The 13,945-nt window shown below is 41.6% G+C and overlaps 1 protein-coding gene across 1 annotated transcript; it reads right to left on the reverse strand.

Annotated features, from left to right (window-relative positions):
• Positions 1–271: 271 nt before the first annotated feature.
• Positions 272–13,431, reverse strand: c1ql4b (complement component 1, q subcomponent-like 4b). Its single transcript, XM_071919449.1, has 2 exons — positions 12,871–13,431; positions 272–451 (listed from the first exon to the last, which is right to left on the reverse strand). The coding sequence occupies exons 1-2, from the start codon at positions 13,408–13,410 to the stop codon at positions 272–274; spliced, it is 720 nt and encodes a 239-aa protein (XP_071775550.1). The 5' UTR covers positions 13,411–13,431.
• Between the last annotated feature and the right edge of the window lie 514 nt (positions 13,432–13,945).

Here is a 13,945-nt window from a genome sequence, read left to right on the forward strand (position 1 = left end):
AATTCTCTTTATTTGACTGTTATTTGCGATCATATTATTACATGTATCGTGTACTGAACGGCATGGGAATGACAAATTACAAGATGGAAGCATGGTATGTTATATGCAGAAAGGAGAGGACAATTTTTGCTTGATTATGATGGGAAACAAGCGCTTTTTGTGTGTGTGTGTGTGTGTGTGTGTGTGTGTGTGTGTGTGTGTGTGTGTTTGTGTGTGTGTGTGTGTGTGTGTGAGAGAGAGAGAGAAAGAGAGTAAGAATGTGAGTATACTGTCAGTCAGGGTAGATGAGAAAGCCAGAGAAGGTGCTGTATTTGTTGGTATTTCCGCCGTGAACTTTGCCCCCGTCAAGCTGTACACACACTTCGTCCCCCACGTCCAGATGTAGGATGACGCTGTTAGAGGCGTAGTCATAGTTCTGATCGGCATCTTGAGCGATCGCACTGGCCCTCACCTGAGAGAAAGACACAGAAAAGATGAGGAGGGGTTGCCAGGATGGAGAGAGATATATAAACAGAAAGCAAATGCCATAGATAAGTCATAAAGTAGATAAACAGTGTCATGCTTATGTTTCACAGTGTTTTTTAGGGTTTGACCGATGCAGGTTTTTGAAGGCCGATACGGAAATACTAAAAACCTCTAAAAGAGCATTTATACCATTATGGGACACTAAAACTCTCCACTGAAGCCCATACACATGAAATTCTTTCAGGGTTAGCAGCTCTTTTTAAGGCAGGGTGACCCACCCTACCTATTCAATGGCATGGGAAACTCTGGGACACATTATACCTTTAAATTAAGAATTAAGTTACAAAAAACATTATTGATCAATCAAACAAATAAACATGCAAATAAAATAAAACTTCATTGCAAATTCTACAGAATGTTTTTATGTAGCTGTGGTCAGGGAGGAACCTCCATCATATCATCAGTGGACGACACTGACTGGCCGATGTCTGATATTTCATTAAAGGTCCCATATTCTACACTTCCCAGTGTTTTATTTTATGTTTTAAGGTCCATTCAAAGCTGTTTGTGTGGTGTCATGTACCAAAAACACTCTCAATCCATTTTTACATTTTCCAGCATCTCTCTTGCCAAGAACAGGCTGTTTCTGTTGCTGTGCCTTTAAGGCTCATTAATATTAACGACCCCTCTGTTCTGATTGGCTAACCGATTCAAGAGGGAATCGTGAGACACCACAGACACGGCAGAACAGGCAGCTACAGGTAGGGAAAACTCTCCGGTAATAAACAATGACAACCGCTCAACTGCTTTGAAAAAACACTTTGTTAGCTTATTATTAATTTAAAAAATGATAATGAGCGTATCTTTGTGACGCCACAAAGTTACAGAAGTCCAAACGGCTCGTTTAGAGGCTCGGTTTTCTAATAAGGATTGTGTGGATTTAGTTGGCTACCATGCGTTTTGATACTTTTACAATGTTTAGATAGCACATCCAACTCCTTTATAATCAAAGAGGCAAGGGAAATCCCGTTTTACACAATATGGGACCTTTAAAGGCCAATATCAGCCCGATATGTTGGCAAACTGATATATCGGTCTGACCCTCTCTGTTCCCCCAACCCACGCCCTCCACTCTGTTTCTTATCTGAGTGCTTGGTCTTCTCTTGTAGCCCCAAGTCACTAATCATCTCCTGCAGTTGAGCCTTCTTCATCATGGCCATCTAAATGTTAATTACAGGGCCGAGGCATGGGACACTGTAGGAATATGGATTTCTGTATGTGTTCCATATGACCAAGGCAAGTATTAAGCGAGCCAATAGGGCAATGCATTACTGGCACAATCCCAAAGTTGGCAAATACTAATAACAAATAATAATTATTATTATAACAAATACTTTCCACTTCAGTTTCCACTGGTCATAGTAATTTCTTTCACTGTTTTATCATATAGGTTGATCTTTTTAATAGGTTTATCTTTTTTATCTGATCACTGTCTCCCACCCACCCCTACTCCCACTCCCTTATCTGGATGAAATCCGTGCCTTTTCCTGTTTCGCTCTGAGATCTTCTTGTAATGTCATCAGTATAGATGCCTTCCTGTCCAATGGGCAGATAGATGAGGTGTTCAGTGATCTTTGACCCCGCACCTCCATTCGAGAGCACAACCTTCCTTTATTTCTATTGATTTTTCCAGGGGATTTTCACACCTGATCCACCTGTTGCAGAGAAGAGTCTGATAGGGATTGTAGATGGTATCAGGGAAGACATGTTTCACTGGAATATCAGTCTATTCATCTGTCAAACACAGAGGAAACAATTCCAGCAAATACAGCCAATGTGCACTCATACACATGCTGAATGCCATATCAAACATCCATTAGTTTGATAATATATGGCAATTTATTTGCTGCCGCTGAATTACTAACGCTGCTTATGCCTCGTCAACATCAATAGTTATCAACTGTTTCTAGCAAATTTTGGCCATTATTTCAGAGGTATTCAACCATACAATGTTGTGTAAATGGCCTGTAACACATTGTGTAACGTACAGGGGGTGGACAAAACAATGGAAACACCACATGAAAAAGGACTTAAAATCTGAAGTAACTAAATTACAATTACAAAGGCAAATACACGGGTGAGCCATGTTACGATGATTGCCAATTAGCAGCATGTCAGCTTAAAAAGAGGTTTCACAATCACCACTTTTGTATGAGTTTTCAAATTAACATGAGTTCCAAAGAAGCCAAATAGTCGGGGCCTCAATGCAGATTCATCGGTCACAAAAACTGCTAAATTATTTAATATGGCAAGAAGAACAGCCTTGAAAATCATGACAATATACTCCAAACATGGACAAACTGCATTGGCAAAAAGGAACAGTGGTTGCAAGTCGAAGGTCACCAACAGGAATAGACACCACAACACTATAGCCTAAAAAACATAGCACAGAATTGAATGAACATCTCTATGACACAGCTGCAACAAAAGCTTGACGTTATGAGATTCATAACACTGGTATTTATCGCAGGGCTGGCATTTAGAAACGGAAAAGACGTATAACCTGGTGTAAGGAGTACAAAACCTGGATATCTGAGCAATTTCAAAAAGTAATATGGTTTGATGAGTTGTCTTGCTCCCTGTTTTTTCTACATCCAGATTGGTTTATATTAGGAGATCCAGAGCCAAGGATGCCTTCGGCTCTAACAAAACATGGTGGGGGAGCTGTAATGGTATGAGCAGCCATCTTCAGGGAGTCATTAGGTCCGACGATTACTCTGCATGATCATAACGGCCAACAAATATGATGCCAGGACCAGGTACACCCTCTCCTACAAACACTGTTCTCTCATGATGTTCTCATACTCCGAGATGATAATGCCTCCATACACACTGCCGAACAAATTTAAGAGAGGCTTTATGAGCACCAGGATGAAGCCAAATGCCCTCCATGGTCTCCCCAATCACCAGATTTAACCATTATTGAGCTTTTATGGGAGGATCTGGAGCGCAGAGTGCAAAGTAGATTTCTATTTCATTCCACCCTCAAAGACCTGGAGGCTTTCCTTCTTGAAGAATGGTCCAGTATCTTAATATTCGCCCAGTCCAGGATGCAGTATGAATAGAATAGAATAGAATAGAATAGAATAGAATAGAATAGAATAGATGTTAACAGCATCTCAAGGAGGACTGAAGCTGTTCCGAAGGCAAAGGGCAGCCTTATTCCTTATCAGGTACTTGATATTCATATATTGTTAGGTGTTTCCATTATTTTGTCCACTCTCTGTAAGTTCTGAGTTGTTTCTGCGCCCAATAAGCAAATCAGCTTATAATGAATTGCACTATCATTGGGTAAGTAACCAACTATTCAAGCAGACGATCCATTTAATGGTGGAAAATAGAGTACGCAAGCACATACATATTAATGAATGCAAATATGATACCCTCACTCCATCTTTGTCTCCTGCCTTGGGTCCGGGTCTGACTAAGGATATGGTCCATCATCTCCACTAGTCATCAAGCTTCCCTCCCTCCCTTGTGATCAGTTAGACATATCAAATAAAACTCAACTAACCATTTCTCCTCATCCTCCATCCAATAATGAGTTTTTGCCGGTTTCATCAATTTAACTCGATTACTCGATATATTTCTCCATATAAGCATTTTTTTTCCATGTAGAGAGGATGAACATTTTTTTTCCTCTCCTTAAGACGGAAATGAATCGATACATTCCCTTTGTTTTAATTCAACTCACATCACTCCATTAATTGTTGTCTCTCCCTCCACACCTCACACCCCTTCCATCATCCCTCTCCCATTCGCAGCCCCCTCGCTATCTCTTCATTCTAGACCCATCTATCCATCTTTTTTCGTCCTTACGCTAGAATGAGATGCAGGTCACGCACACATTTTCTCTCCCCGCCATGGCAGTGTTGGCGGGAGCAGCGACTAAGCGTGTCCCTGTCCGGTCTAAATCGGATTGATTAACGGCGTGCTGCTGTGGCAGGTCTCCTGAGACCCCCCTGCCTCCCCCGGCTGTATCCCCCTCCCCTCCCAAACTCCAGATGCGTCAGGGCAAGCTACAGGGCTACAGGCTACGGTAATTGGTAGTCGAACAGCCATGGCAGCTCCCTCCCTAATAGCTCCAACTCCTCAATAACTCCATACAATCACAATAAATGGGGGCGCAGGATAGGCTACAGCGGTCAAATGGGCCCATGAAATAGTAGTAGGAGGTCAGGATAAGATCCCGTACACACACACACACACACACACACACACACACAGACACGCTATGAGAACAGCTCTTATTCTTCTTTGTCTCTGGTTTTTATGTATCTCAAGTGAACACCTGAAAAAACCACATAGCATGAGACATTTTGAGATTTTTTTATGCTGTAGATTGTTATGCTCTGAAGGGACCAAACGGCTCCCCTGAGGAGACCTAATAGGTTTAAAGAAAAATATAACAGGAAAGAGATTCTGACATCTTGTAAAGCCAACATCTGCCTACATGGTTGAATGGCAGGAGTCCCCTGATATTATTTTCAGCTGAGTCTGAGACATACTCCCATTTCAGTGAGGCTTGACAATCTGCTGTAACTTGTAACTGTATGTAAGAACACATACAGTTACTAGTTAGTTAATCTAGTTTGGTACTGTATATATGCCTGGACAACATTAGGCTACCTATCAAAATAACTGAACACACTGCACTGCATGCAACCCATGGAAGGACTGCTACTATTTAATGAACAAGCAAGTGTCCGTGGCATCATGGGAACGGTCTACCTGGATAGCCTGCATGTTAAAGGGTCATAACAAAGGCTGCAACAGAGACAGTATTTACCCCTCTTCACTGTGATGGCCCTTAAACATGAACATCAGCTAATTAGATTTGCCAGCAAAAAAAAACATTATGTTATTTACATCTTTCTATGGTTGACTCTTTAGGAGACACTTCCGTTTATTTAGCCACGGCTCAGACTTTGGAGATGCTGACATTTAATGTGTAATGTTTATGATTCATTCATGGTTGCATTCTCTTCCTATAAAACCCTGCGGCCAAGTTAGTCAGAGTTTGAGTATAATTATGAATTAAATATTATCTGTGTAGTCTTCTTCAATGAAACAAACACAGTAATGTATCAATCGCTGTAAATTAATAAATTGCAGTGAATAAATCTGTAGGTTAAAACAATGTTTTCATATTTAATATTTGATAACATCAAGTCAAAATGAATTTGAACATCTCTGAAGATAATATTAATTGAATATTGTAAAATGGAACATATTCAGATTGTCTTGGACCGTTAAAACGAACTGCCAAGTCAAAGCATGTCACATCGCAGAGCGCTGTGATACTGAGCCCAGAGCAGATGAATCTCAGTTTCAGCTATCAGTAACAATCACAGTGAAACCTTGTTTTCTTAAAGAGGGGAGGGGCGCCGGGGCTGTGGGAGTGAAAACGAGAGAGAAAGGCAAATCAGGATTATTGTCAACAGCAGTGGAGATTGATAGCGACAAGGGAGTGAATTTCTGTCTGTTGGCCCAGCGCTGTTCTGACTTGATCTGCTGCTGTTGGAGAGAGGGAGCACCCGCGGGACAATGGAGAAGATTACACTGCCTCCACTTTTCATTAGGGGGGCAACATTTAATAGGGGGAGAGGGAGAGAGAAAGAGAGAGAGAGAGAGAGAGTAGAAGAAAAAAATTACAGTCAACACAGAAATAATAAACTCGCAGTGTTAAAAATGTGCAATAAAATCTATATTTTCAGCTGTGCACCCTTAATTTGAGTGACATATTAAAGGGTTGATATATTTCAAATTTATTTCAGATTTGATTCATTTTTATGCTAACAAGTCACAATAATATCAACCCAAATTGAGTGCACATAATGTTTATGTCTGAGCTTTGTCTCGGAGGAAGAGAGGGAGGGCACGGGGTAAGTAGAAAGGAAGGATACATGGTGAAAAGGAGGGTGTGGTAACAGAAATTTGAAAGAGAGCACACAGACGAGTGAGCAGCTGCATGCACTTTTAACAGTCTAAGCACAGGATTCGGGTGAAGGAAGCCAAACTTGAGAGGGGCTTTGAGTGATGGGGAGGGAGCCTGTTGGATAACAAACTGATCAAGCGTGCCTATTTCAGGGGGGCATAAATGAGATTGGGGAGGTGGGCGGTCCATGTAGTCTGTTATTTTTTTTTTTTCTGTTTTGTTTTGTTTTGTAGTGGTGCCTTGGTCCTCTGGTAATAAAACTGACAGGATTCATTCACTGTGATGTACAGACCTCTCAGAGCAGAGCGAGGCGATTGAGAGAGGGTCTCTTAAACTTACCTGAGGGACCTCTGAGGGCGGACTGGGAGAGAGCCCGACGGAGAGAAGAAGGGCAATGGAAATGGCACATTTTGTAAAAGCTGCTGTGTTCTTTCTGCCTCTATCCATGTGTACCAGCTGAAAGTCTCCTGTTTCTATTATGGAGGTCGACATGAAACCCTTTGCCTGCGCTGCAGACTTGCACCCTAATTGGCATACTAAATGCTAATATTTTTGCCATGACACTCAAGACCTAAGGTGTCAAGATGTTGATTAGAAAGTCTCTAATTGGCTCTAGACTGAAACCTTTGAGGGCAGGGGCGACGCTTTAATTGGATATAAAGGGGTTTCTGTGGACTGCTCTACCTGCACTGCATAAGCTAAAGCAGAGCCTGAGCAGTGAAGTTAAGTGATATTGCACAATGTCAATGACTAGTTATTTACTGCCCCATACTGAATTGACACACTGAATGTAGATCATTCTCATGATGTATTTTACAATCGGCACATACAGCTGTATACACACACACACCCTTACACAGACACACGCTACACAATAGTCAAAACTGACAAATTGCCTAAAGCCTCCTCATCATATAAAAAACTGTATTACAGGTCAAAAGTTAATACCCCACTAAATTTGATATACCACCTAATCTTGTAAATTTTGATAATGCAAGGCACATTTTACCTTTTTACATGTTAGTTCTGTAGAAACCTGCCATTATCAAACACTATGACACTCTACTATTCATAAAACAGAGAAAACCCTGCTTCCTTGATGAGGAGAAATAATGATATAATGGGGATGAAAGAGGAAACACAACAAAGGCATGACAAAACACAGTAACACAAAGCCCCGAGTCTTATTAGTCTACAGAATATAATGGCCTCAGCCATTATAACAGAAATGTATGGTCGAATAATGGCTGTGTGTATGGACATGCACACAACTGTGTGTGTTCTTAAGAAAAAGATAAGAAAAACAAAGGACAGACTGTAGAGAACATGAGATGATTCATTCTGCTTGGTATAAAGAGCAGGTAGAATTTTACATTTTACATTTTGTCGTAAAATATTCCCAATTATGATCTTGGGATATTGTGTTAGACAGTGAATCAATGTAGCACACAGAAAGTAGGCTGGATTTTTCTACCAACACACTACTGTTGGTAGAAACACTGCTGCTCCAAAACCTAAATAGAATAAATGAAAAACCATGTAATGACATGTCACATGAGGCCCAAACTGGCACCTTGTCTGAAATACCGTAATTAGCAGCTTCTGCCTCTGACAGTAGCTACACCACACCTACTAACTGAACGCGAGCAGCGTTGTGATTTTAATTTTTTAATTGAGTCCAAGCTTGTCATCACCACAACTTTTCAGTGGCATATTCAATTATCTAATTAGCTTACTGGCTGTATCGTAGAGCTTAGATTTTTATGTACAAGCATAAACTTGGTGTTTCAGTAAAAAGGTACAGAATAAATAAACAGCGTTCTGCTGGATTTTTATGGCATTCAGCAGGAAAATTAATAGCTTTTACAACAGTGTCTTTGCTACTTGCTCCTGAGAAGCCAGCACTCGTTCACTCTCCAGTTTAATCCTAATTTATCTTTGTTTCTAACCAGTCTACATCTTAAATAAACCTTAAATTTCAACCAATACACCTTTAATGCACCATTAATTCTAACCTATACACCCTTAATTCTAATCCATACATCTTTAATGCACTCTAACCTGTATGTGCTTAATTCTAAACTTTATACCTTTGATGAAGATGATGATAATGATGATAATGATGATAATACTTTATTGTCAGATCCAGTCTGAAAATTTTCTTGCATCACAGCAGCTCCATTTGCAACATCACAGAAAAGACAAAAATTAAGACAGGACACAAAGATACATACATTCAACATATCAATCACAAAAGACAATATTCAAGGCCCTTCAACGTACATTTGATCTGGGATTAAGCTCTATATTTAATTTTAGGATTGACTGGTGTACAAAAGAGTGCTTCAGTCTAACCCTATTAAATCGTGGAACCCTATATCTCCGATTTGATGGAAACAGTTTGTATTCACTGTTCAGGACGTGGTTGGGGTCAGAGACGATGTTGTTGGCCAGCCTTAATATGTTATTATGGTAGGCTGATTCATAGAGTTTCTCAAGAGATTGGCCTACGATCTTTGAGCAGATTTTTGTTTGGTGGAGCAGTTTTGACTTTAAAGTAGTGGACAAACACTTGTACCATGTATTATTACAATACTGTAGAACACTCATAATCACAGAAGTAAAAAACAAAAGAAGAATTTGTCTACTTGCCCCAAAAGACCTAAGGCGGTGAAGAAACCAAATTCTTTGTTTTGTCCTTTTACAGACAGTTTCAATGTGGTCTTTCCAGGATAACAGATGGTCTATCATTACACCCAAGTATTTATATGAAAATACCTGATTGATTTTTTCATTATGGATAACAATAGAAACTTTATGAGAGTCAGATGGTGAGCCAAATACAATCTCTTCCGTTTTCTTTGTGTGAATCTCAAGAGCATTATTATCACTCCACTCGACCACTTTGTTCACGCCAAGTTGGTGCAGTCCAGGGTTGCCTGAGTTACTTAACAGAGATATTAGAACTGTATCATCAGAATACTTTAAAATATATTGATTCGGTGTATCTGTACGGCAATCGTCGGTATAAAAAGTGAAAAGCATGGCTGAACTCACACAAGCCTGGGGGGCCCCAACATTGGTCGTGATGGCAAATGAAAGGGTTTTGTTCACCTTCACAATCTGTACTTTAATACATCTTTCATTCTAACTTTCACACCTTCTATCCTTAAGGCTGAGCCACAGCAGAGCCACAGTCAGAGCTACATGTCAGAGCACCACCGTTTGTCCACCAGTCTCATCCTCCAATAGGTCACATCCCACCTAATGCCACCGCCATATAATGAGGTTACTGAGTGTCAATAGCAGAGCATCGTTTTCCGGGTGAGGTGTTGAGATGCAATCGCACCGGAGTCATCAAAACTAGTGCGAGAGCATTCCTGACCAACTGACCAGCCCAGATTCCCCATATTGGGCCAACTATAAATATTCATACTCCCTCTCCCTGCTCATCATTGTAAAGGGCAAAGTACATACTGGTTGTGAATTATATATCTATTGAAAAGGTCATCTACCTCAACACAAATCTTTTGATGAGTTATGGGACATAAAGAGTGAGGGAGCTTCCTCTCATTGAGTGATGCAACACATTGAACACTGAAACCAATGGTTGAGGAGATCAGCTGCCAATATGAGAACCTCAGATGTGGGAAGTTTGATTTTTTTTTTAATCTCAAACATTCCTCTCCTTACATTGCTTTACCCCCTGTCCTTAATTCCTCTCCTCATCTGTCCTCTTTGTCCACGTTGCCTCCCTATCGCTGTCTCTCTCCTCCTCTGTCCGTTCTCCTCTGAATATCCATCCATCTCTCTCTCTCTCGTTCCTCGATCTCTCTGTCAGCCCGCTTGTCTGTGGCCTGCCTCTCTGTACAGTAATCTCTCCCCAGGATGTGTCTTATTCTCAGCTCCCTTTGACAAGACATTGATCAACACTATCTCAGTATCTGTCTGACAATGCTTGTATACACAAACACACACACACACACACACACACACACACACACACACGCTGTATATACACAACAGACTTTTATGCACCTCTTCACTCATTCTCAAATTTTCACAGTGCATCTACAAAAATAGTTTACATGATTTAATTTTCTTTCAAAATAAACAAAAGAAGGGTCATAATGGACAAAATCAACACTATCTGAACAAATTGCCCACCCAGAAAATAACAATAATAATACCTGAGTAATACATGTCCTAAATATCCTGTTAAATATAACTGGACTTTTCTAGTTTCATCACCGAAAATATTTTTTTTCAATAAAGTTTTTCAATGTTTCCCCAAGGTTGTGTTTTTCTCATTGACCCAACCGGTTCACTCTGCTCCAACAGCACTTTCCTATTCACAGCAAAGAGCCACCAGTGAGTGGAATGAAACTATGAGGGCAAGATCAGCACTGAATTGGGTTAAATAATTTAGTTGATGGAAAAGATAATTAATGGGGAAGAAGTCAATAGCCAAGCTAGAAGTGTGGATGGTAAAAGTGTGTGTGCGTATGTGTGTGTGCGCGCGCGTGTGTGTGTGTGTGTGTGTGTAAGGAGGGGCACAGGTGGAGGGGAGAAGATCTCATCTAAAGGCTATGAAAGATTTAACAGCAGGAGAAGACAGGAATGACAATGTCTGTGAAGGCACGCAACAAACCAAGTCCCCCAATTATATCTGGCATTTTCCTGTCTGTCCTCTTTACTGTGCACTTAATACACATCCTGTCAAATCAATAAAATGGGGGAAAACTATTTTTATAGACTCAAACGGTCACATAAAAGAGCCGTGTTACCATGTGTGTATTAGGGGAGAATGTCAGGAATCATAGCAGAGAAAGAAATAAAAAAAAAAAAAGTAAAATCTGATAAAATGCACTGCACCTGACATTATATTAATGTAACCATATTTGTTTAAATAAATACAGCCTACATAGGAAAAGACAGGTCATTACTGCATAATTGCTATGCAAAAAGGTTACGCCATCATTACTTTAAATGCTCATTTAATAAGGTACAATTTGAAACGTGGCATTTTAAACTGTTCATCTGTCTCCTTTAACCTTTGTCCCTTAATACTATTGGTCTGTGGGCCGACTTATTTAAAGTTATTGGAGATGGAGATTCTCTAATGCATGGTTCGACTTGGCATAGCAGTCTGTCATGAATAAACAATAGCCCAGCAGGGTCATGGTCGGCTCACTAGCATATTGCTGTCAGTCCATGTAGCGTGTAAATTATGTGTAGAGGAACCTCTATTGTACCATCAAACCCTCCGCCTGATTTGACTTGGCTCGTAACAATGCAAAGCAAGTTTTTCTTCTTCTCTGGTAATCCCCGGGATGTCAATCTTCTGTTCTGCAGCACACATGTCAGAATCAGAGCTCCTCAACAGAGTGAGGGTTTAGTTCTTCAAGCTTGTCATGGATCTCCAGATGGAAGCTTTCAAGGCTCTTTCAGACATTTTTTTTTACTTGTTTATTTATTAGTGTTAAAGTCAGAGTTCCTCAGAGGACAGTAGCCAGCTGTTGCATTTTGGCTTCGTTCCACTGAGACATGGAGGATTGTTATCCTCTTGATCGCTTAGCTGTCACTCTCTTTCTCTCTTTCTCTCTCTCTCTCTCTCTCTCTCTCTCTCTCTCTCTCTCTCTCTCTCTCCTCCCACCTTCTCTTGGTTTTGCGAGTTGTACAAGTAATTACAACATTTGTCCTCCATGTAGAGAAATATGTAGCTCTTAGCCACACTTCTGTTTCTTCATTCTGCCTTCATTTCCTCTTTGTCCTCAAATAGCAAATCACCTATCGCCTTTGGGAAACTTTTTGAAAGCTTCCTGATGGTATCCAGAGAAACCGTTTGTTGCATTATTAAACAGGGGTTGATAGTTCTTACCCAAATCAGGATTGAGAAACTGAATGAGTTATTCTAGTCTAATTCTCATCTCAGTGAATAGCAATTTGTTTCTATTTTTTTTTATTTTTATGGCGTTTCTGCTCCACTGGCATAGCACAGTTGAGAGAGACAGGAAAGGGGGAAGAGAGAGAGAGGGAGATGACATGCAACAAACGTCCCAGGCCAGATTCAAACCAGGACATCGCGGCCACAAGGCCCTCGACCACTGAGCCACCAGGACACCCGTTTCTCTCATCCTTTTATGAACCACATGCTTTAAACTTTTCTTTGTCTTCCGTATTTTCCCAGCATGCTAACATGTTGATTGGTAGTGAAAATAGGCAGCATAGAATAGTATTGGGTCAAAACCTTATTATCCAAGATACATAATATTCCAAAATGCTTTTTTGGTTGGTTAATAGTTGCAGACCGAGAGTTTGTGGCAAGATCAGATCTTCCTTGTGTACAGAGTTAGGAGACTCTTCACTCACACACACACACACACACACACACACCATTGTCTCACCTGTCCGTTCTTCTTCAGGTCGGCCCACATGCTGGTCCCATCGCCGCCCCTCATCAGGACATGGTAGGTGAAGTAGTAGATGCCGGGCAGGGGGCAGGTGAACTTGCCGGTGCTCGGCTCATAGTAGTTCCCTACATTGGTCACCACATCGTCAAACTTCAGTACCTCGCTCCCTTCATGCTGTTTCCGGAGGCCAGCGTAGAAGGCGATCTTGGGACTGTAGAAGGAAGGGACGTAGCCGCCCGGTCCGGGCCCCGGAGGGCCGGGCGGGCCTGGTTTGCCGGGCTCTCCGGCGGGCCCTCTGGGACCGGGGGGACCGGGGAGTCCGGGGCTCCCGCGGAACCCGGGTTTGCCCCTCCGCCCCGAGAAGTCTGGGGGCTGAGGGGAGACGGCAGACAGCTCTCCCTGTGGGGGGGTGAAAGTGTCACACACCATCTTGCAGCTGCCAAGCATCTCATAATGGGTGCCCCCTCCTCCAGACCCGGCCCCTTTCGTGGTGTGGACCAATAAGGGAATGGCCACCAGCAGGACCAGAACCATGGCCACGCCAACTCCAGCCCCGATGACACGTTTCTTGCGGCTGAGCCGGGAGGCGGCCAGCGTGAGGAAGTCCTCCTCCCCCTTCGCTGGAATGGTTGTGCCGGCCAGACTGAACTCTGGGTATAAAGTAACTAGGGGATTGAGATGATGGAGGAGGGAAACAGGTGATTGTGTGGGGTAGAGGAGAAAAGAGGGGGCTATTCTAGGAATGCGACAAGCAAGTCTCAGGCAGGATTCGGGGAAAATCAGAAGACAGGGGGAGAATGAGGTATAGAATAGGTTTTTCCATTCCTTGGTGTTCAATACATTTGGTTTGTATCCTTTGATTTCTCAATTTCCTTTTGCTTCACAATGTCTGAGGGCTTTTAACCTATCTAAAAATATTACATCGCTTTTCAAGCCAAAAATATTTCAATTTTCTTTGTCAAAAATGAACATCATAGTTGAGATGTGGGATCTCAAGCTATTGCTTTTTTTTCCAGCACTATGGTAGCAGAATCTCCACTGAATTTCTCTCAGTTGCTCAGGCAGAGAG

Source organism: Centroberyx gerrardi, chromosome 5, assembly GCF_048128805.1.
Source record: "Centroberyx gerrardi isolate f3 chromosome 5, fCenGer3.hap1.cur.20231027, whole genome shotgun sequence".
In the NCBI taxonomy this organism is placed as follows: domain Eukaryota; kingdom Metazoa; phylum Chordata; class Actinopteri; order Beryciformes; family Berycidae; genus Centroberyx; species Centroberyx gerrardi.